The sequence below is a fragment of the Lycorma delicatula genome, chromosome 2 (assembly GCF_047948215.1).
Source record: "Lycorma delicatula isolate Av1 chromosome 2, ASM4794821v1, whole genome shotgun sequence".
Lineage (NCBI taxonomy): Eukaryota > Metazoa > Arthropoda > Insecta > Hemiptera > Fulgoridae > Lycorma > Lycorma delicatula.
The window spans coordinates 155,500,244-155,525,268 of NC_134456.1; the positions used below are offsets into that span (position 1 = coordinate 155,500,244).

Sequence of the window (25,025 nt, forward strand, 5' to 3'; positions counted from 1 at the left end):
TTAATCTGAGGCCTAAAATTGCTTCCCTTGTCCCTATACTTTTCCTGAAACCAAATTGGTCTTCTCCTAACACTTCTTCCACTCTCCTCTCAATTCTTCTGTATAAAATTCTAGTTAAGATTTTTGATGCATGACTAGTTAAACTAATTGTTCTGTATTCTTCACATTTATCTGCCCCTGCTTTCTTTGGTATCATAACTATAACACCTTTTTTGAAGTCTGATGGAAATTCCCCATTTTCATAAATATTACACACCAGTTTGTATAATCTATCAATCGCTTCCTCACCTGCACTGCGCAGTAGTTCTACAGGTATTCCGTCTATTCCAGGAGCTTTTCTGCCATTTAAATCTTTTAATGCTCTCTTAAATTCAGATCTCAGTATTGTTTCTCCCATTTCATCCTCCTCAACTTCCTCTTCTTCCTCTATAACACCATTTTCTAATTCATTTCCTCCGTATAACTCTTCAATATATTCCACCCATCTATCGACTTTACCTTTCGTATTATATATTGGTGTACCATCTTTGTTTAACACATTATTAGATTTTAATTTATGTACCCCAAAATTTTCCTTAACTTTCCTGTATGCTCCGTCTATTTTACCAATGTTCATTTCTCTTTCCACTTCTGAACACTTTTCTTTAATCCACTCTTCTTTCGCCAGTTTGCACTTCCTGTTTATAGCATTTCTTAATTGCCGATAGTTCCTTTTACTTTCTTCATCACTAGCATTCTTATATTTTCTACGTTCATCCATCAGCTGCAATATATCGTCTGAAACCCAAGGTTTTCTACCAGTTCTCTTTATTCCGCCTAAGTTTGCTTCTGCTGATTTAAGAATTTCCTTTTTAACATTCTCCCATTCTTCTTCTACATTTTCTACCTTATCTTTTTTACTCAGACCTCTTGCGATGTCCTCCTCAAAAATCTTCTTTACCTCCTCTTCCTCAAGCTTCTCTAAATTCCACCGATTCATCTGACATCTTTTCTTCAGGTTTTTAAACCCCAATCTACATTTCATTATCACCAAATTATGGTCGCTATCAATGTCTGCTCCAGGGTAAGTTTTGCAGTCAACGAGTTGATTTCTAAATCTTTGCTTAACCATGATATAATCTATCTGATACCTTGCAGTATCGCCTGGCTTTTTCCAAGTGTATATTCTTCTATTATGATTTTTAAATTGGGTGTTGGCAATTACTAAATTATACTTCGTGCAAAACTCTATAAGTCGGTCCCCTCTTTCATTCCTTTTGCCCAGCCCGTATTCACCCACTATATTTCCTTCCTTGCCTTCTCCAATGCTTGCATTCCAATCTGCAACTATTATTAAATTTTCATCTCCTTTTACGTGTTTAATTGCTTCATCAATCTCTTCGTATACACACTCTACCTCATCATCATCATGGGCGCTTGTAGGCATATAGACGTTAACAATCGTTGTCGGTTTAGGTTTTGATTTTATCCTTATTACAATGATTCTATCGCTATGCGTTTTGAAATACTCCACTCTCCTCCCTATCTTCTTGTTCATCACGAAACCTACTCCTGCCTGCCCATTATTTGACGCTGAGTTAATTACTCTAAAATCACCTGACCAAAAGTCGCCTTCCTCTTCCCACCGAACCTCACTAATTCCTACTATATCCACATTTGTCCGACCCATTTCCTTTTTTAAATTTTCTAGCCTACCAACCTTTTTTAAGCTTCTAACATTCCACGCTCCGACTCGTAGAATGTTATTTTTTAATTTTCTGGTGACCCCTTCCTTAGTAGTCCCCACCCGGAGATCCGAACGGGGGACTATTTTACCTCCGGAATATTTTACCAAGGAAGGCGCCTCCATTATTGGTATGTGAAAATGCAGAGAGCCACATTTTCTTGGAAAAAAAGCAGCTGTAGTTTTCCATTGCTTTCAGCTGCGCAGTACTCAGAGGACTGAGTGATGTTGATACGGCCGTTTAAGTCGTCCTGACTCACGCCCCTAACAACTACTGAAAGAGCTGCTGCCCTCTTTCAGGAATCATTCCTTAGTCTGGCTCTCAACAGATACCTCTCCGATATGGTTGCACCTTCGGTCCAGCTACTCTGTATTCCTGAGCACTCAAGCCCCCTCACCAACGGCAAGGTCTCATGATTCATAGAGGAGGAGTTAATTGTAATGATTATGATTTATCTACCATGCTGGTTTTGTTCTTGAATACAACAGAATGTTTTGCAGCATTTTTAATTCAATTCAAGCAACTTTAAGTCAGTTGCAATACAATAAATAAAAATAAACAGGCTTTATAAAACAATAAAAACAAAGATTTATTGTTATTATTTTTATTTTTTGCTTTCTTTATACCTACCAAAAAATATAATTTTCCCCCATCTGACCAAAAAATTAAAAATTCTGGAATTTAAAAATTCCAGAATGATGAATGTAAGAATGTATGAATATAAGTTGACTTGTTTTATGCTTGATATCTTAAGAAAGGATGGATCAAATTTGACACAATGATGCTATATAATTAGCAACAAAACAAGACTTAACTTTTTACAAGCTTTAAAAAAAACACCTAAAAACGTTTTTACTTCCATAAATCCAAATTTGACATTTTTAATAAGCTAAACATAAAAAAATTTGTCATAGAATTGAAAAGGCAATGGAGAATATTAAATTGAACTCTTTCTTTGGCACACAGCAGCAATAATATTTTCATAAACCTATATTTCCCATCTTTTTTTTTACAAAAACATTTATAAAAATTTTACTGTTATGAATTACATAAAATCTTTCTTTATGAGAGCAAGTATCTCATAGACTGAGATAAAATATTCACAGATAAAAAGGCAACAAAATCAATGAGTATATTCTCATCAAAGCTCAATTCCATCACAAGATTTGTGGAAAATGTCAATTTTTTACCGTTATTCTTTTTAAGGAATTAATGAAAGTGCATCCATAATTAATGTAGAAATGAATATGGAGAATTTCATATCTTGATGCCACAACTAACCAAGAACGTAGGATGAACAGTGGCTGTTTTGATTAACTTTTAATATTATCAAAAATGACATAAGGATTTTGTCTTTTTTCCTTATGTTTTTGTGATCCTCATGTGGCTGATCATTTAAAATTAAATATTTTGTAAAATTTCTGTCAACTTTGCTAAAAGCAAATTAATTTTTAAAAATAAGTTTTCTTAAGTATAAAAAATATCCTGTGATAAAGATGCTATTGACATCAAAATAAATCCGCAGCAATCTTAATTATTGCAAATTTGCGTTCTCGGCTGTAAGCAGGGATGCTGATCTGATCAGAAACATAATCCGCTCCCTTGTAAATTTAATGCTGTGAAGATTTTGTGTCTTTTCATAGGAGCCTTATGACTTTAGATCTGAAATAAATACCTTACTTTATGCCCGAGCAAAGGCATTTAATAAATCTGTAATTAAACCGACAGATAAACAATAAAAACCTTTGTTAACTCCCTTTCTGTATGAATATATCTTTAAATTAGGTGTAAAATAAGATTTTCCTTTTAGCTTGAATATAAATATTCTATTTAAGATTATAACTATGATCATCAATAGCACAAGAATTGAACATAAACTTCTAGAAGTGAAAACTATATCCCACAAGAAGAAACTTCCATGACTCACTGAAGATAGCTAAAAATAAAAATAATAATAATAATAAAACCACAAGATAATTCACATCTTCATAGGTCTTAAGACATAAATTACAACTTGTGTAATTTGTTCAAGGATTGTTACAACAGTAATTAATCATAAATAAGTTGGAGGCTGTTGTTCATATAATATTTATCATCAATTTGGTAGAAAATTATAATTGTATTAACTACTATAATACATAACTGAAAATGCAACATTTAAATTAAAAAGACTTGAACCTATCATCAAATGATAGTGTAAGTTCTGGGTATATGTAGGTATTGAGCCTCAAAGAATTCACACCAAATTGATGAGATGTTCCACAAACATGTTGGGGGAATGAATTAAAGGATCTCTGGGCACAGTTAAGCAGCCAATCAGTGATCATAATGTCACACAGATCACAGCATCCATTTATATGTGCACAGTTAACAGGATGCAGATATTTGAATTTTTTAATTGTATAGTAAGTATACAAGAACATAGGTAATGTTCTGTGTATATATCACTCCAGATAAAAAAAGGAACAGTCCAGCAATTTCCTAGATGAATCAAGGAAAACCAGACATACCTCGATCAAAGCAAAATAAATCAAAAGCCAGAAGGCATTAATGAGAATTATTTAAGCACATGTTAAATGGATGTTTCTTTTTTTAAAATTTAATTAATATTATTAAAAATAACAGACAAGGATAATATTGATTCTATAAAAGAAAACCTTTTAATTGTGTTTTAAAAAATCAGTAGGAAAATTATTCATATTATGAATAGGCAGTAGAAGTTTGAGGGTTAGTTTTACTTAAGTCTCAGTAGGCACCTCATCCGCTACCTTGTACTTTTTATACAAACACCAGTATAAAAAGTACAAAGAGAATGTTTGAATAGTTCCATAGGACCACAAGGTTGCTACTCAACTATTCTCTGATAAAGAAGCTACTGCCTTGCAGGATACCAGAATGTGCAAGGATGATGCTACAATAAAACCACAGACACTGACTCAACTTCCATGATGCTTGTCCAAGCAAGAAAGAATAAAGGATAAGGAAGTCATAGGGAAGAGGAATAACCCAAAAAGGAACACGGGGGATGATTAATCCACCAAGGTATTGCCTTACCTGGTTATCTTCCCCAGAACCAAAAATTTGTTGTACTACTACATTTGAAATTATATTACTAGTCAAATTCTAAGACCAACACCATCTGTTTTCTACTTCATAAAAACCAGTCATTACAATTGTAAATTTTTAAGTAAAAGTGTTTATCTAATCTTGTTCTTTCAATCAGTAATGTAATGTATAGTAAAATTAATGCATATTACAAATAATATACCAGTCTATTTATGCTTTGTTAACATGGTTATGTCATTTGAAAATCTTCTGATACTTGTATACACAGCAAAGAATAATAATTATTTTCTAATATAGCAAACAGCCATAAAAAAACAACATACTTCTTATGAATCAAAATAAAATTTGTTTTCAAATTTTTATGAATGAAACTTACGAGAATCATGATTTTGTTAATAAGATTCACCCCAATAAATCATTACTTTACTATACCACAAAAACTAACAGGACAGTTGATATGCGAATCACAAGTTGGTGTGGCAAAATTGAAGGATATGTTCAATTATGACTCGGGCCAATTGTTAAAAAATCACAGGACAAACCAGGGAGGTTCAGTAGTGTGAGGTTGCCTGTCAGGAAGGGGAGAGAGATAAAATACTTAAGATTCTAGGATATAATGTAGCGGGACTCAACGATAAGTTATTGTTGCATGATTTTTTTTTTTTACTATAAAGAAGTATGATATTATTTGTTTGAGTGAGACTTGGTTGGATGATGAGAAAGCTGAATGATTTGAAAATTTGTTTCAGGGGTATAAGATTGTATCAGTTTCAGCAGTTAGAATTTTAGGTTACAGAAGGTGTAAAAATGGAATTATGCTAGCCTATAAATATAATTTGGGGGGTTTAAATTGCAGTTTTTTTCCAAGCTGTGGGGGGGGAGGACAGCAATGACAGTAAAATGGGATGATTGCTGTGTGTACTTAATTCTAGTTTACTTAAACAGTAGTGGGACATGGGAGGATGATTTTAGAAGTTTATGGAAAAATTTGGCAAACATTGTTACTTTGTACCGTTAGGGGATTTTGATGGTAGAATAGGAACCCACCGGGTTGGTCTAGTGGTTAACGCGTCTTCCCAAATCACCTGATTTGGAAGTCGAGAGTTACAGCGTTCAAGTCCTAGTAAAGCCAGATATTTTTACATGAATTTGAATACTAGATCGTGGATACCGGTGTTCTTTGGTGGTTGGGTTTCAATTAACCACACATCTCAGGAATGGTCAAACTGAGAATGTACAAGACTACATTTCATTTACACTCATACATATCATCCTCATTCATCCTCTGAAGAATTATCTAAAACGGTAGTTACCGGAGGCTAAACAGGAAAAAGAAGAAGAAGAAGATAGTAGAATAGGAGATTGACAGGTACTTCCAGATGAAATAATTGATGAATGGAATGTAAATGCAATTAGGTGTTCTGAGGATGAGGTGGTTAATACTCGGGGGCCAAAAGTGATTGAATTGTGTAAGAGGTCTGATCTGTGTGTGATGAATGGGAGAACAGGGATTGATGAAAAGGGTGAATGGACTTTTATTGAGGGGGATGGAATGTTTGGTTGTAGATTTATGTTGCATATCAACAAAGTTGTTAAGTACAGTTAACGATTTTCAAGTTATTTCCACAACTCATCGGGTTAGTCTAGTGGTGAACGCATCTTCGCAAGTTGAGGGTGCCAACATTCAAACCCTAGTAAAGGTAGTTACTTTTAAACAGATTTGAATACTAGATTGTGAATACCAGTGTTAATTGGTGGTTGTGTTTCAATTAACCACACATCTCAGAAATGGTCGACCTGAGACCCTGTACAAGACTACACTTCATTTATTCTCATATGGTGATTCCCGGAGGCTAAACAAGAAAAAGTTATTTCCACAGATTTCTCGGATCACATGTCCATTGAGGTGAGAGTACAATGGAAGTGACCATTTAAAAATGATGATTGTTTTTTGTCTCTGTTACCGAAGCTGAGGTGGTCTGCTGCGTAAACAGAGAGGTACAAGCAAGCATTGGAAGATTTAACATGGGATGTGGCTTTCTCTGGGGAAACTGATCAGGGTGGGGAAAAATTGTAGGTATAATTTATCAGACAGTCGGAGGAAATTTAACAAATAGAGGAAACATTTAGGAACCCAATAGGCAGAAATGGTTTTACTGGGAATGTCTTAAGGCTAGGAAAAAAGTTTTGCTTGCTTAAATTTATATAGACAGCTTAATACAGAACAAACGCGCCTTATTTATTTGAAAGAAAAGAAGAATTATCATAGTTTTTGTAATAAAAAGAAATTAAAATTTTTTAAAGGGGTAAGGGAAAAATTTCTAATAGTTCATTGGACTTTTGGAAACTAATTAAAATATTTAAAAAGAAGGGATTTAAATGTATGGGGGAAATTGCAGCAAGTGAATGGGTGCAGCATTTTTGTTGTCAATTATCTGTGGGAAGGAGGGGCTGCTATTCCAGTCGCATATGCATTACCATTTAGGATGACAAAACTTTGGACTCTAATCAATGAGGTAGAATCAAATGTTGTCTTCCAGAAAGCAAAAGAAAATAAAGCCCCAGGTACAGATGGGGTTATCTTTGAATTTTATGAAGCCGCACCAAAGGACTTCAGTAAAATATTGGTTAAATTTTCAAATAATATTTTAGAGATCGGTCAAGTGCCCAGTAATATCAGAAGAAATTATATTCCCGATCCATAAAAATGGAGATCTGTCGGATGTTAAGAATTACAGAAGTATTTTGTTTATTAACACAATAGCAAAATATATGCATTAATTTTATATTTTTGGGCATTTTATTAAATAGGCCAATAAAGTGGCTAGGAGACAATAATATTTTAAATGAGTCTCAAGCTGGTTTTAGAAAAGACTATTCTACTATAGATAATATATTTAATCCACATACATTAATTTGAAATTTAGAAACAGGTAAGGTGTACTGTCTGTTTTTTGATTTTAGGGCCACCTTTGATAGCATCAATCGACCGGCATGTCTATATAAGTTATATGAAACGGTTTGTCTTACAAGTTTTTTTAGGGTTATTGAAGAATTATATAAAATATGCTTGCATTTGTGTGGTGTGCTGAGGGTTTAACTGAAGGGTTTAGTACATTTAGCAGCTTAAAACAGGGATATTTATTATCACCTGCTTTGTTCTCATTGTTTATCAATGATCTTATGGATAGCATCAGGGAGGACGTTTGAACTGATGACCTTATATTAAAGGATTGTTGTATGCTGATGATCTGATGCTAGTGGCATCCTTGCCAAGAGCACTTCAGATAATGATTAACGATCTAAAAAATACTGAGAACAATGGGGATTAATAATTAATATGAAGACAACAAAGATTATGGTCTTCAGGAGAGGAGATCGGTTAGTGAGACATGAAAGACAGTTTTGAGGAAATGAGCAAATCGAGGTGGCCAATAGATAGAAATACTTGGGCGTTACTTTTATTTTTTGCTGTCTTTAGAGAGCACATAAGGGAACAGGTATCAGTAGTAAAATTTGATTTGAATAATATGTGGAGCAGTTTTTTGGCTAACAATGAAGTACTGGTGAAAAGTAAATGGGATGCTTTTGAAGAGGTAACGAGAGCGATGGTAACATACAGGGGACAGGTTTGGGGTTATTATATGTTCAGTGAATTAGAGGTTTTGTTAAGGTTTTTAATTAAAAAGTTATTCCGTTTGCCACAGTCTACTCAAACATGTAATATACTTGGAAACAAATAAGATTAATTTATTTGATTTTACTTTTAGTATGAATTATAAATATATTATAAAGATATTAAACTTAAAAGAAGATCATTGGCCACATAAAGTTGCTGTTAAAGTTATCGACCACAATATTGGTTGGTATAAGGTGTGGAGGTCAATGACGTAAAGATATGGCTGTGAATTTAGTGAGGGTGTGGATGGTGCTTGTGATTGGAATGTACAGTTTAATAGTGTGAAGGAATACATGAAGAAGAAGGATTTAAAGGAGAAATGGATGGCGCATGCGAAAAAGCCATTATTTCACAATATTTACCATCTTCTGGATCATGTACTCGAAGATCAGAATTATTTTACTGGCACATTTACAGGAAAATGTCGGTAATATTTAGAACGCGGGGTGCACTATGCAGATTAAATGAAAGTCTGGGTAGGGAGGGCGGGCAGTGGTTAAGCACATTATGTAATAGGCTGGAGAAAGAAGACATATCACATTTTATCCTAAGATAAATAAGATTTTATCCTGTAGTCTTGTACATTTTATTTTACGGTGCCCAGTATTAGCATATATAAGAAATTCTAAACTGGGTAACAGTGTCTTAACAGGGAAACAGATAATTAATCTACTTAATTATCTGGGATTGGAAAAGGCTGATAGGATTTATTAGGTGTGCTTGGTCTTAGAGATGTAGTTTAGTTGCTGAATTTAATAGTTAAAGAGTCAAATATAGAGGTATGTGTATGTGTGGGTGTGCTATCCAGGTGCTTGAATTTAGGATGAAGTATACATCACTGAGTCCTGCTGCACTGAAACACACAATTTAAAGGTGAGGTCATAATCAAACTACACTAATAAAATTTATGTTCATTAGACTGAGTACGGTTTGATAGTTATCTTGTATGTGTTGTACTGTACTGTTTATTATTTTTCTTTTTTTTATTATGTCTACTTTTTGTTCATTTTCTTTTAGCCGTTAATGGTAGTAGAATTTGGTTTACTTCTGGGAGATTATTTATTACTTATCATCCTTTATATATATATAAAATCATCAGATTATTATAATCTTGTGTTTGTTTATAGGATACTTTTTAAATATTAGAACTCAACCTGACAGATGACCGACCGGTTCATGGTCTTATCTATATGTTGATTATGTAATTTTTTTGTACTCTATTCTGAAATAAACATTTTGTTATTATTATTATACCACAAAAACAATGTCAGGACAAGAAATTATTAGGATAAGAGTGGTTTCAGTAAATGATAAACTGATAAGTATATTTGTCAGATACTGAAAATTATAATACAAACAAAGAAAACATTTAAGTTGTATAAATACTGTCACATTAAATGATTTCACTGATGGGTGTATTTACTGCATACACACTCCCTTTCACAGACACAAATACACATAAAAAATTCAGCGTATTTTAGTTTTATAAAACTAATTAAAACACTTACAAAAAAAAAAAAACTTACGCAAACTCAGAAACTAAGAAAAACCTAACGAAAGTAATGAATATAATAATAACATTTAATTAAAAAGGATAGTGCAATTAATGAAGGAAAATACATTTTACAAAGCATTTATAACTACTGCATAAGTTTTTTTATTATATTTGCAACTATATACATACAATTTAGTAAAAGTAAAATAGAAATATAAAAATATGTACAATGAAATAAAAAAGCAATTAAATATCTAAAAGAAATACAGTTACTGCTATTTATTGTCATCACGGTGGGAGAATACCTTTATGACAGCCATAACTGAATAACAATGACCAAAAGCAATATTTCTCTCTTACTTTTCCATCACTATATTTTTAAAATTAGGCTGTAAAAATTAAAAAAGTAAATGCAGTAGTACTAAGCTGAATCACACAAATATCAAATAACTATCATAAATAAAAATAAAATATGTAACAAAAAATGTACATACTGATTTATATATTAACATATTCACTTACCAAATCGCATACATGTTATACTGATATTATAATTATAGCAATTTATAATGAAACAATAAACTACAATGCAAATTAAATAAAAGGACAAAAGAAAGTTTTGCAGGGTATGTTTGTTTATGCATAACACAGATGGATATTGATTTTTCAGTATTTTTAGTAAACATACTAGTTAGAAGATCAAACTAATATAAATCTATAGTGTCCATAAATATTAAACATACAGACAAGATAATGCAATGCAATAAACTAATTTCAAAAAAAATATTAATATGAAATCGATTGTCTACCAATATGTATTAGGATCATTGTAAAACTCTTGTATTCATAATCTATAAATACATTTCTACATTTTGGCGGTACATTCATTTCTGTTGAATGTACCGCCAGAATTAGAAAAGATTTTTGTACTTCTTTATTTACTCTTATCAGTAAGTTTTCTTTATCATCTTCACCTGCTTCTTCTTGTGCTATTTTAGGTGAAAAAAGACTGGTACACAATTGTCTTCCTCAATCAGTTTGGCTGCTACAGTTACATGTTCATTTATTACCATCTACTGTAACTTCTCATATTTTGTCATGTTCGAAGGTTGCATATTTTCTTCCAAAGCATTCTTCTACAATTTCACCTACTCAATAAATCCACTTTTCTCAAAACAATTTTTGTACAAGTGATTTCATAACATAGTTTAAATATGCACAGCATCATGAAGAGTTTTTTTGGTCAATTCATTTAGTTATAACTTGATCTTATTAAGTGTCTAACAAAATTTTAAAATGCATTTTTCAATGGTAAGATTTAGATTTCTAATTATTATTTTGTCACAAGTTTTGTTAAATGCCATTGGATTGGCAGGAAGAAGCATCACTTAAATGTTTCATAATAATGTTTTCAAGCTTCACTTTAATGTGCTGTACAGTCCTTAACATGTAAAACAGTTTATGGTAAAGAAAATTATCAATTTAATTATTAATTCATTAAAAATTAGTGCTGTCATCTAAGCATTAGAGTTTATATCATACTGTGCGGGTAACAACTACAAATATTAAAAAATATATATATTTTGTTATGCCTTTGAAACACTAATAGTGGCTTTTTGTTTTAGCTATAACCACAGGTTGGTTTTTTGTTTCTGACATAATAACGTGGTCTTAAGACATAATAATACAACATAATAATGTGAGTAATCTGCTCTTAAGATACTTTACAACCTTTGACATCTTTATTCTTGTTAAATAAGTGTGTTGAGGCAAAACAGAATAATAAATTTTTTTTTTTGTTAACATTATAATATTAAAAAGTGGCTATTCAGAAGAAATCTTATGCCATTTTTATTTATCTAATTCTCAGCACCTGTAAGGTCAGCATTCTTCTCTTTTCTCCTCGTTATGAAACAACAATCAGTGATAACAAAATTGTCTTTTCTCATTTTTTTTGTTAGCAAGTCCTTTGGCTCTTTTCCGTGTCAGTAAACCATGAGCAACTTGATTGTGAACACTTCTCAATCCAAATGTCAGCACTACATCAACTTATCTTTCTCATCTTAATTTCTTTTACTTTGCAAGTTAACATATATTTTTGCAGCTGTTAGAATAACATGGTTTTTTTAATAGGGATATTTTTAACTAGAAAACAATATTTATCTGTCTCATTTTAGTAACTAAAATGTGTAAACGTTATTCTAAAATGTCCTCCTCCTTAATGTTTATACTATGTTGTTTCTTTTGAGGTTTGCCACTGTTCACTGCAGTATTGGGTACAATATTATCATAAAAAGAATAGCAATGTACTAAAGTAATAATAAAAATAGAAACTACTGCTACATTTAAAAAGGCAATTTCCTGTATAATAAAGTCAAATTTAGTAAACAAAACTCTCATGAATAATGATGGATAAAAAAATACCAATATTTTAAACAAGTTTATACTTTACAATGTGAAATATACTTTTGTATGGTTATAAAAAGACTACAGTAAAGAAACAGGATACTTGTTTAGACAGATTAAAATCAATTTTGTAAGGCAAGTTAAATAGACAAGATGATTATTTATTTTTACCTGAACCATACATAGTTTTGATCAATCAAAAGTGTACAGATATAAGAGAGCTATTTTTAATTAAGGTTTTTTTTTTTTAAGAAAAAAGAACTAATATTTTCAAAAACTTTTTATTTCACTCACACTTTTATTTATATTTCACAGTTTATGCTGTTTTTCTACATAGTTACCTTGTTTAAACATCTATCATAGTATTTTACTAAATTGTTTACGCCCACATCATAGAAATCAGCCACCTGTGAAGACAACCAGTTTTAAATTGTTGTTTTCACTTCTTCATTGGTATCAAACCACTTACTGCCAAGAACTCCTTCAGGTAGTAGAACAGGTGGTAATCACTCAGTGCAAGGTCCGGGCTGTAGGATGGATGGTCCATTTGTTCCCATCCAAAAGATCTGATGAACTCTAGATTTTGAGCATCAGAATGAGATCATACATTGTCATGCAACTACAAAACTCTAGATGACAGTAGGCTACAATCACTCATTCTGTATGGCATGCTGAAGTGACAAAGTGGAAATCATGAATTGCCGGTATTTACAAGTTTTAGTCAATTTCACACACCAAATTGTCTTACAAATTGATTACAGAAGGTCAGCTCGATTGCAGTTCATCATGGACATTGTCCTACTTGTCCTTGAAATGTCTTACCCATTTACACACTTTGCTGTCACTCACTGAATTAGAACCATAAACTTCACTTATCTGGCGATGAATGTTCGCTGCTGACACATTCCTTACAGTCAAAAATCAAATCACAGACCATATTTCACAATCAGCAGGCAGCTCAATTATTTGAAACACTTCAACTTCACAATATAAACCCTACACAGTGAAGCTACAACTGCAAATGGTGTCTGCATTTGTGAAAGGCATGCTAAGAGCCGGAGCACATGAGCGTTTAACAGCTGTACAAAATTTACATAGCTACAGCCAATTGAACCTTACTTAAAAAACAGCCCTTGTATAATTATATTATATACAATATTCAGTAATATATATATATGAAATATAAACCCCCAAAACACAATAATTCGATAAGTCAAATTTAAACTATTAATTTCCAATAATCAATTTTTGCAGATATTCTGCATCTATATATATATATATATATAAGATTAACTAGTTTAGTAAAATTTCAAAACAATTGTACACACCCTGAAAAGCCTGAGAAGTAATGTACATGGATTAGTAGTAATGTGGATGGTTTAGGAGTAGATAACTATTGAAGTTTTAAATCTATACCCATTATAACATTAAAAAAGAACAGGGAACAAATGATAACTGTAGCCAATATGATGATTTCACTAAAAATAAAAATTTTTAGGCTATTTATATACACATCTGTTGGAGTCTTTGAAAAAATGATATTAACTATTTGATAGCATCACCTGTGATTACAATAAATAGCAATTACTATATATACATATTTTATATAAAGCAGTAGAAAGAGCAATAAAATGTAATGTTTAACAGTGAAGTGAGCAGAATGTAACAAAAATTAAAAGTGAAAATATTATAACAATTTTGCAATTGAAAAATGCAATTAAAAAAAATTACAAACAGAGTTAATAGAAAAATTCCTTTTTAAAAATTCAGAAACACATATAAACACATGCATGAGTGACAAAAAATACATGCTCATCACAATGTGCATCTACCTCACGAAACACGATATAATAATGCTACTTCAGGTTGCTAGCATACACATAAATTAACTATTCACAAAGTACAATTAATTACATATTTCCAGACAAAGCTAATAAGCTGAACCAAACACAATTCACATTTTTAGATGTAGATTTAATCAACACAATAACTGATTATGTATTTTGAATTTTAGCAGATTTGTGACATTTTAAATTCCATTTCTTACAGTCAAAAATCAAATCACAGACCATATTTCACAATCAGCAGGCATATTTCAGCAATCAGCAGGCAGCTCAATTATTTGAAACACTTCAACTTAACAATATAAACCCTACACAGTGAAGCTACAACTGCAAATGGTGTCTGCATTTGTGAACGGCATGCTAAGAGCCTTAGCATATGTACTTAAGAGCCTTATGTACTTCATAAGTACATATAAACACAATAAACTGCAATTTTAAAATAAAAGAAAAGAAAATTGCAAATAATATGCCCAACATACAAAAGTGCATAACCAAAAACCACAGAAATCGATTTAAATATACTAACAATAAAAAAATGTATAAAACCTAAAATGAATAAATAACTTATTAAGCAGCACCATTTGAGCTATCTGACTGGAAATATTTTACAAGCTGTTTTGTTATTAGCAAATTTTTAATTTTTGAAAAAAAAAATCATGACAAGTTTAACGGTTACAAGTTTAAACTACATATAGTTAATATAATTTTTTTACTTGTCCTGAAAAAACTTAAAACATAATACTGTTTTGGATTCTTAAAGAAAAATGATACAACTAAGGATACAAAACAAAATCATTACATACAAAGCAAACAATTTGCTTTGACTGCTTGTAACAAAATGTTATAATTACAAATATTTGTTTTCATCCTTGCTCCTTGCTACAACCAATCAAAACAATACTGAAATATTCTATATAATATTTAGAAGTAAACTTTTTTTATGTAACGCTTCATAAATGCTGGGTTTTTTGGACTATATATTACTGATGATGATTAATTAACAATTGAAATGTGTTTAAGATTATAAATTTGTACTTGTATGTGGTCCTTCAGCTTCTCTTAGTTACATTTTTATTATTATAATAAAAAGGGGGAGAGGTAAACCCAATTACTAACTACAAATATCACAAAAATGGATGACTATCATCTCCCATCACACAATCTTCACTTTTTTTTTTACAGATAATTAAATATAGGTTTATTACCTGTCATAGAAACAGATTTTTTGGGTATAGACCATCCTAGACTTCTCTGTACAGCCATTTTCCACTTTTTGTACCTCATATCACGATCTGAAAATAAAACATTTTTATTAATTTAAATCTTAAATTACAAAAATTAACATAAACAGATATGGAATATATTTTTAAAATTTGTGATATTTGCAGAAAATTTATTGACAGATGAACAACCACTGTTTTCAAAGATTATGCTATATGTGGTGCCTGTTTGGGCAGGTAGGCTAAAATTTAAAAGCTGTATATTATTAAGAGCTCAATGCTATATATTATTAACAGTAGCAAGAGGTTACCATACTATTTCACAGGAGGCAATCTTGGTGATTGCAGGCGTGAAACCGATAGATTTAATTGCGTCAGAAAAGCAGCAGCATTATGTTGCTAAGAAGTCAGGTGAATTGACTTCAGAAAAAATTTGCAAGATAGAACAGCATGGCAGGCCAGATGGGATAAGGCAGGAGGGGTGGTATGCATGATCTCTTCTTAGATGTTGTTGGTTTGCGGGGTGCCCCTTGGGTTTACCCTAACAAGTGTGATGCCTGGTCATGGTGCCTTACAAGACAGACTCCAGTGATTTGACCTAGTAGATTCAGGTGTGTGTCCAGATTGTGGGCAACTAGATGACTAGATGACGCATACCATGAAATTTACGAATGTGCAAATATGAACTTATGCACATGGAGACTATTTGTGGCTCGATATTAGACCTGTGAGAATTAGAAAAACCGAACCGAATGGGTAATCGTTGAAAATTCCATCGATTACCTGGCAAAAGAACGGAATGCCAAGGGAATTTAGAATTTCAAAAACATTTGATGTTTCTGTAGTGTTTCATTTACTTAGTTTTATTTAAAAGTTTATTTTTATTTCATATTTTGTGTTATGTTATGGTTGCATGTTAAACTCATATTCTAACCTATCATCAGGTAGATAGTTGTTTTTAATTTCAGTTCCTTCATGTCACTCAGTCTTGTTAAAGACTTGACATAGATATGTTTTGTTTTAAAGAGTTCATTTCCTAATAGTACACCAATGGGAATATCACATGTAGTATTCGCAGTGGTGGCATCCTGACTGAGGCAAGAACAAGGCTGAGAGTTGCCTTCTGCCGATGTTCTGAAGGTGACCTCTGGTAAAGCCCATAAAGGCAAGGTACAGATGAGGTGTTGTGGTGATCGAAACTGCCACACGGAAGGTGTCTTTCCCTACAGGGTCAGGGTGTTCTTTCCAAAATTTGGTTAAAATTAAACATGCTTAATTTATCTTTTACCCCAGAAGACAATCCTCTTATAAATTAAAGTTTTATATATATTCTGCAATAGAATTATTAAAGCAGATCATAACAGACAAATTTTTTTATCTTTTATCAGAGCCAAAATAGTAATTTTTGTCTAAATGACTGCAACAATGAAACCGATCATCAGAAACATTTGTAAAAACACTTAAATATCAGACAATAGAACACTATTCCTAAATACAATAACACTAAATTTTTAGATAATTTATTAACAAAATTATGGAATGCTAAAATTGCAGTAGGAAAACAAATATTATAACAGTTGTAATGACATTACAATGGTCAACTGTACTGTAAATTTCAGCACGACTGCCAATATTCTGGTGAATTTCCTACTGTATACTAACAAGGAAAACGATAAAATAAATGAACACAGTGATGAAACATAAAGAAAATGAATCTATAATTACAATAATCCCATTTAAAATATTTTTATTTATAATATTTACAAAGATCTATAACACTCATGTGCAGCATTAAATAAAACAGAGCAATTAAAAGATAAAAAATGCAGAGCACTGTATGTCTAGTCCAACTTAAAACACTATCTTCACTCTTAACTCAATATTGCCAATTAATTTCCATTAACACTACTACAATCTACAGTGGAATGTAGGTGAAAAATTGTGACAATGTATACGTAATCTGTTATAATTTCTACTAGTTCAATTCAAATAAACTAAACACTTCAAGAATAACAGAGATAAGAATAAGGGTTAATGTGATACAAGATTCAGTTTTTTCAAGTGGTTTCTTAAGATTTATCTCCTCAAAGACAAACTTTCTCTTTCATAATACATATTATAGCTAGATATACCAAACTTATAAATGCTATATCAAGATTAATATTTTGTAAGAAAACATTACTTATAAGTATTTCTTTTGCCTTTAGATAAAAAATCGATGTAATATTCACAATTCAATATTACAAAATAATAGATAAATAGATATCAACAGTACTCTATTACCAACTGGTGTTGTGGTTGGCTGGAATTTCTGTCCCGTATGTTCATGATAATTTGCTTTGGTTAAACTAAAAACATTAATTCCGTTTGCCTGTCCAGCTATTAATGCTGCTCCGAGAGATACTACATCAACATCCTTTGTTCTCACTAAAAAAAAAAAAAAAAAAAATATTAAAACTGTACCATAAATTTGATGATCTAATTTTAAAGCTAATTCTTTTATTTTAAAAGAAAATTAAAATATCTATGTTACACATTTAAAATAAGGAAACAGGATAAACATTTACTGAATTATTTTCAAAAGAGATTATTTTGCAAGACTATACTTAAAAATAACATAATTTTTATTTTCTGGGTAATTTTATTAAGTATACATTAAATTAGAATAGCTATAAAGAGAAGTTTAGAATTTTTGTTTTCTTAACATTTATTTTAAAAAAAGATAGTATGACCAATTCAATAAATAATAAAGATATCATACTGAAAAAAATTACTGTAATATTATTTATAATCTGTAAAAACAGTAGATATAAGGCTACAATATATTGCTACTTTTTTCAGCAGTTTTTACTTTATCTCTTTTTACAATTTATGATAATTAATAAACGTTACTTGTTACAGAAAAAATGTAAAGTAAATTTATGTAAAATATCATCATTTTATCAGTAACAATATTTTTTTATCCTACTCTTAAATGAACAGTTCTGTTAATTTAAATTTTTCTTCAAAATAAATATGAGGTGTAGATATTAAATAATGAGACTAATGCTGTAAAATATTTTATTTTAAATTTATACATATTTTTATTATCCCTTTCAATTTACACCCCTCCTCAAGCCCTACAATGCTCCATGCAAATTTTCCATAGTTTGAAACAGTGCTGGAAGTCTTCTTCTGTGAGCTCTTTCATGACGCATACTGCTTTTTCTTTCACAGGTTCAATGGTCTGAAATCTTGTTTCTTTTAATGTAGATTTGACCTTGGGTTACAGATAAAAGTCACATGGTGTCAGGTCAGGCGAATAAGGTGGATAGTCTATCACTGGGATGTTATACTTGGCTAGAAACGTCTTGACAGACAATGCAGTGTGAGCTGTTGCGTTGTCCTGAAGAAGAACCCTTGACTTGTTCTTCTACAATTCGGGTCATTTTTTCTCGGAATTGAGCAAGGACCTCAAGGTAGTAATGTTGACTAATAGTTTGACGTTTAGGAACCCAGTGTTCACAATCCTATATATATTGAAAAAAACAATCATCATCGCTTTGAATTTTGATTTGCTCATTTGAGCTTTTTTAGCTTTCTATGAAGTTGGGGCCTTCCAATGCATGGATTGGCACTTAGTTTCTGAATCATAAGTGAAAAACCAAGATTCATCACATGTTATCACTCTTTCCAAGAAGTTTAGGTAATTTTCAATGGCCCAAACTTCAATGGTATCAGAACAAACATTTTCACAAGCTTCTGTTTGTTCGATTGTGAGAATTTTAGGCGCCATTTTCAGGCTCACTTTTTGCATGTTAAAATTGTTATGTAAAATTTGCCTTATGTATTCTTTGTCAATTCCTACAGTTTCAGCAGTTGCACGAATAGTTAACCGACAGTCAGATCAGATCAGATGACTAATTTCTTCAATATTTTTATCCGCTTTTGTCATGGAAGGGCGAACCAGGCAAACATCATATTTTCGGCTATCTTAGAAACGCTTAAACCACTCAAAAACCCACGCATGTGATAAACATTCATTGCCATATACCTTTTTTTAATAAAAGATAAGTTTCAGTAGTGGTTTTTCCAAGTTTCATATGAAATTTCACAATTCTTTGCTCTAATAAAACATTTATCATTTTTTTGGCAAAACAAAAAAACAGATGTTATCCAAGCAAAGACCACAGCCAGACTAATATGTCTACAGAAACTGGAGTGGCAACAATCGAAAGAGAAGGCTTCACACTACATAGCTGCTGGTCATATAAATTTGGCGCATGCACAGTTGTTCTGTAGCAGCATTAATCTCATTATTTAATAACCACACTTTGTACAATTTATTATGAGAACATATTATTTTATACCACATTGATTTTATGTCATATATTCATAATAAGAATGAAATATTACTGTTTGTTAGAACAAATGTTATATTTCAGTGATTTTTAAAATCTATCTACACAAATACTAGCAGAATTCACTTTTTTATAGAGTACAAAAATTATTTTTTGAATAAATATAAATTGTAGTTCCGAGTCTTTTGTAAAAATCCTTGTGTATGTGTTGATTACAAAACATCCCTGCATTTAATTCTTTGAAGTCTGAGAATGACGGCTGAAGATCTCCCTCCCTTCAGCTGATCAGATTTGCTGCTAACTTTCATACCCAAGTATAATAATATATAAAATCTTTCCCAGAATGCAATTATATTTCACTGTTAAAACCCTCACATTATAGTGATATTTACTGAAATCAACATTCACATTATATGGTGAGTCTCCATCTCAAGTACAACTAAACCCATGTTATCATCATTTCTAACTTGATGTGATACAGATCTGCTAAAAGTTGTAAGTATGGGTGATTATGACTTAATGAAAAGTGAATTTAGAATACAAATCAAGAATCAAGGCATTAAACTTTAAATCAATAGTTTAAAGACAGTTTAAAAATCCGTATTTAAAAACAGTTTTAAATGATAAGATTTATCTAATTGTACATTAAAACAATATTCATCTAAAGTCAAAGATGCAGCTTCAAATTACAATAAATATTTCAATAGGTATTTGATTAAAACTCGTAGAATGAGAAAGTACTACAAGCAAAAAAAATTTGCAGTGGGAAAGTTACAAACACTTAAAAAGCTAAGTATTATCATGGAAATTGATGCCTGGGGTTCTCATTTCAACTGAAAATTTCTTTATCACAACCATATAGCACTGCTTGTGTTATTTCACATCTAATCTTCATACACCACCACTTGCTGCAGAAATTGTAAGTGTTTAGCAACTATTAAGTCACACTTGGTCCATGAAGTTATTAATGTAATTGTTTTCAAAACTGCTACCCCATTAAACCTTTTTTGGTAACATCCAATCTTATGTTCATATCTCATTCACAATGACTAACATAATTTCAACTATATAACCAACAGGAGTTGTTATGTAGCAATGTGAAGTGTGGGACAATGAAATAGATTACAAGTTATATATTGAAGATAAAAAAGAATTTACATTAAGAAGAAGTAACATATTGAGAAAAAAAGAATTAATTTGGAATGTTTATTACAAATTTCAGGAAAAGGTTATTGATGCCAGAACTAGAGATTATGGATACGTACGCCAAGATTTAAGATCGTAGTTTTTGAGTAACATGGACTGGTAAATTATGATATTTGTTGTAAATCTGTATAATTTAATATTTTATGTAAATCTGCATGTCCAAATAAAAAATAAATGATCTCTGCTCTTTAAAACTGTTATTACAGTGAATTCTAGTTAACAGGATCACTGGTTATTTGGGGCAACTGTTTAATTGTTTTGTAAAAACAGAAACACGTTGGTATAATTCAAATACAATTACACCACTTTAACGATCCAAAATTCTGGTTATAAATCCAACTAGCTTGTATTTCACAAGAAATTGAAGGAAATATGTTGTCTTCTTTGGCTATGGCTAAAGATATCAGTTCATATCTCAATTTGTTGCAGGCATTTCAGTTTATAGTCAAGCAAAATCAGAAATTGCTTTGCAAAATGAACTTTAAAAGTTGCTGAAATAGTCTATACTGAATAATGATGCTAACATTTTTATTGTAGAAGCAGGTTCAAAATTTTGAAGATTTATAGAAAATCAATGAAATCATAAATGCTACGATGAAAATGAAACCAGCGATAATGAAATAATCAAAAAGATTACTGGGCAAAGTTGAAGATGAAAACTGAAAAAGCACCTATCTACGCAAAATGCAAAAAATATTTTTGATAAACTTCAGCGCTATTTTATGCAAGGCAGCGAAGGAAAACCACTAGCAGAACTGGGAATCTGTGCCAAATTTGTACAGTACCAGGTAATGAAAAAGAGACAACTGAGAAAGGTAGAAGAATTTTTTCAAGAAGTTTAACCAAGACATTAAAGTACATATTTTCATATTTTACTTTCCATGAAAGGTACTCATTATTTTGAATTGTACCTCGATTTTGTTTATCAAGCTTTGTTTTTTATTAATGATGTAAGACTACAAAAACAATTTAATAATTTTGTAATTTAACAATATTGTTTATGTAACTTTAATGCTGTATTAGAAATAAAATCTAAGTAAGTAGATGTTAAATTATGTTAATAATAATTAGCATGTAACTTATTGTATTTGTCTATAACTCCCCATTTTTCATTAATATTGTTTAACAGGAAAATATGGTCCCAGTCCTGAAGTGGTCAGATTATCCAGAATCCACTGCATTACTGTCATCATGGAATTTTTAATAAACAAAGTCCATGGGTTATTCTACAGTAAACAAACAAAAACCACTATCTGAGGGATCCACCATGATCAGATCATCAAGCTTACATTACTTAATTTTATCTGACCTCATGATAATCCATGAGGTAATATTTAATCTTATTAGAGTAGAGATTAGATGTATAATTACTTAATCAATATTCAGTAGTATTTGAAAATATCTTGGCTGTCCATCAATCCTAAAACTTATTACAAAATCTTTAAAACTACATAAATTTATAAAAACATTGAGATAACTAATCTAATACTTACCAATTGGTATACCAATGAGATCAGCTTGAAGTTGCATCAATAAATCATTTTTAGCTAAAGCACCATCAGCCTGAAGTCTGTTTAAAGGCACTCCACAATCTTTGTTCATAGCTTCCAATATGTCTCTTGTTTGGAAACATACCGCTTCATGAGCAGCTCTTATAATATGAGCCTTTGTTGTAAACTGTGTTAACCCACAAATAATACTAAAAAAAAATTACATTAATAACATTAAAGACAATGTGGATAATTATATAAAAATTACTGTTTTTTTAAAATTCTTAATAGTATTTTAATAAGGAAAAATAACAAGAAAAGAAAACTGCTTTAACAAAAATTGATCAATAGAAATTCCTTTGGGATCCCCATACATCACCAAAATTACGCGACTTTAAATGTAATCTAGTTCTGTTGTTACTGGTAACTAGTAGTAACTGGTTGTAATTAGTTGTAACAGTAGCAGTTATGACCAGTAGTTACAAATTGTCACTGCTACTGAGAGTAACTGGATGTAACAACTACTACTAGTTACTAAGTAACAACCAGTTTCTACTAGCTACAACTAGTTACTACTGTAACTACCAGTTAGAACTGGTTATAAGTTACCATTAGTTATTACTATTTACAGCTAATTACTACTACTACTACTGTAGTAGTTACTACTAGTTACAACTAGTAGAAAGACGAGACTAAGACAATACACTAAAAGAGAACATGAAGTTATAAACAACAAATCACGACACAGGAATAAATGAAACAATTGTAAATTCAGTTGAAAATTAGTGAATAAATGTTAAAAAGGAAGCAATAAAGCAGAAGAGGAAATTTTTGGTAGAGGTATGTTAATAGAAAATCATGACAAACAAAAGTTATATTAGTATTAATGATTGAGTACAGAGAGTAAAAAAATTATAAATATGATAAAGGTAGGGAGTTTACAAGCTGTTTAGGAATAAAATTAATAAAAAATGCTAAACAAAAAAGGAAAATAGACTAATGAAAAGATAAAGTGAAGGGAGAAAATATGACTACTGGAAAGGTAGATGCAGCTTATAGAAAATAAGACAAAACTTTGGAGAAATAATGCCAAAATGTATCATTATCAGAAATATAGAACATATATATATTATATATATATATATATATGGAATATGAAGGAAAAAGAAATAGATGAAATATTACAGGAAACTCTATTTTATGATCAGAATTTCATAAAGTTCTAAGACTTAACAGAAAAAAGGCAGTAGGGACAGACGATAGACATTACAATAAAGTAGAATGTACGATGAAAGGTGTACTAGATATGCAGTTTCAGCAAACAGGATAAGTACAACGAAGGTGACTCTCAGACTAATCTTAGAAGGAATAAAGTCATGTACACGGCATTTTTAAATCTGGAGAAGGCGTTTAATGAATATATATATATTTTTTTTTTGTTGATAGATATATATATACATATATGTAATGAAAAAAAAAAGTATATTTCAAGGAAAACAGTACTAATTATAGGGAAAGAAAATACATAACAATACAAACATGCATGTAAATAATATTTTGATGAATGCTTTTTGATGAAGGCAAAAGAAAGGATTGCTGAGGGGTCTAGGGTGCTGCTTTGTGTTTTCTTTTCTTTTCTTTTTTTTTCTTTTCTTGAGTCTTAATGATAGTAGTTCACTAATGAGAATGCCACATGTGGCATTTGAATCGGTAGCATCCTGACTGAGGCAAGAACAAGGCTGAGAGAAGCCTTTTGCCGAGGTTTTGAAGATAGCCTCCAGTAAAGCCCATAAGGGCTAGGCAGAGAGGTGGTGGCATGGTAACCAAAACTGCCACTTGGAGGGTGTCTTCCCCTATGGTCAACTCTGACATTAAATTAAAGATGAAATTCTGATACTGGATGAATTAAAATTTGTACTGGACCTGGATAAGCAATACAGGATTATTTGAATATAAAATTCATGACTAGTTCTACCAGTGACTGACAGGTAGCTCTACAAGAAGTGAAGGCTTACAAGAAAATCCTGCAACGTACCAGTGAAAAAGTGAATACCCGACAATGAGGGCTTGGAACGCACCAAAATAAAATTAATTAAAAAAATATTCCCATCAACATATTAAAATATAGCAAACACACATGAAGCCATCCTATAAGACTATAGAACAATCCATGAGATTGTGTTAAGACTGAGGTTTTGCTTGGTGATTTTCAATGAATTTTAATGAAAGTATAATATGCAGTGCACTGCTGTGAAACGGTTCCTGCATCATGACGATGCACTCTTCTGCAAGTAACCTGTGTGTAAATTTTTGGAATCTACTAAACACAACAGTCATCCCAAACCTGCTGAGTAACAGACCAGCACACCAGATGACCTCTTCCTGTTTCTTAAGTTGAAATTCAAGATTAAATTTTCAAAATGACTGAAGAGATTTAGGCTGATGAATTGCAGGAGGTAGTGAACATCCTGATTTGAGATGATAAGTAGAAGTGTTTCCAATAATGGGAAAAATGCAGTGACCATGTCATGAATGCAGAAAATGACTTTTAAGGA

The 25,025-nt window shown here is 31.3% G+C and overlaps 1 protein-coding gene across 11 annotated transcripts in view; it reads right to left on the bottom strand.

Annotated features, from left to right (window-relative positions):
* Nucleotides 1–25,025, bottom strand: part of LOC142319334 (glycerol kinase 3-like) — a 113,785-nt gene that overhangs the window by 16,439 nt on the left and 72,321 nt on the right. For 4 of the 11 annotated variants that reach the window (XM_075356515.1, XM_075356519.1, XM_075356518.1 and 1 more), the window contains exons 8-10: nt 22,474–22,679; nt 17,718–17,861; nt 15,420–15,506 (exon numbers count right to left, since the gene is read on the bottom strand). In XM_075356515.1, coding sequence (XP_075212630.1) covers nt 15,420–15,506; nt 17,718–17,861; nt 22,474–22,679 — 437 coding nt within the window. Of the gene's footprint in view, nt 1–3,589; nt 3,661–10,110; nt 13,450–15,419; nt 15,507–17,717; nt 17,862–22,473; nt 22,680–25,025 lie in introns of those variants that run through there. The other 7 variants (XM_075356513.1, XM_075356514.1, XM_075356512.1 and 4 more) reach the window with 5 other exon arrangements.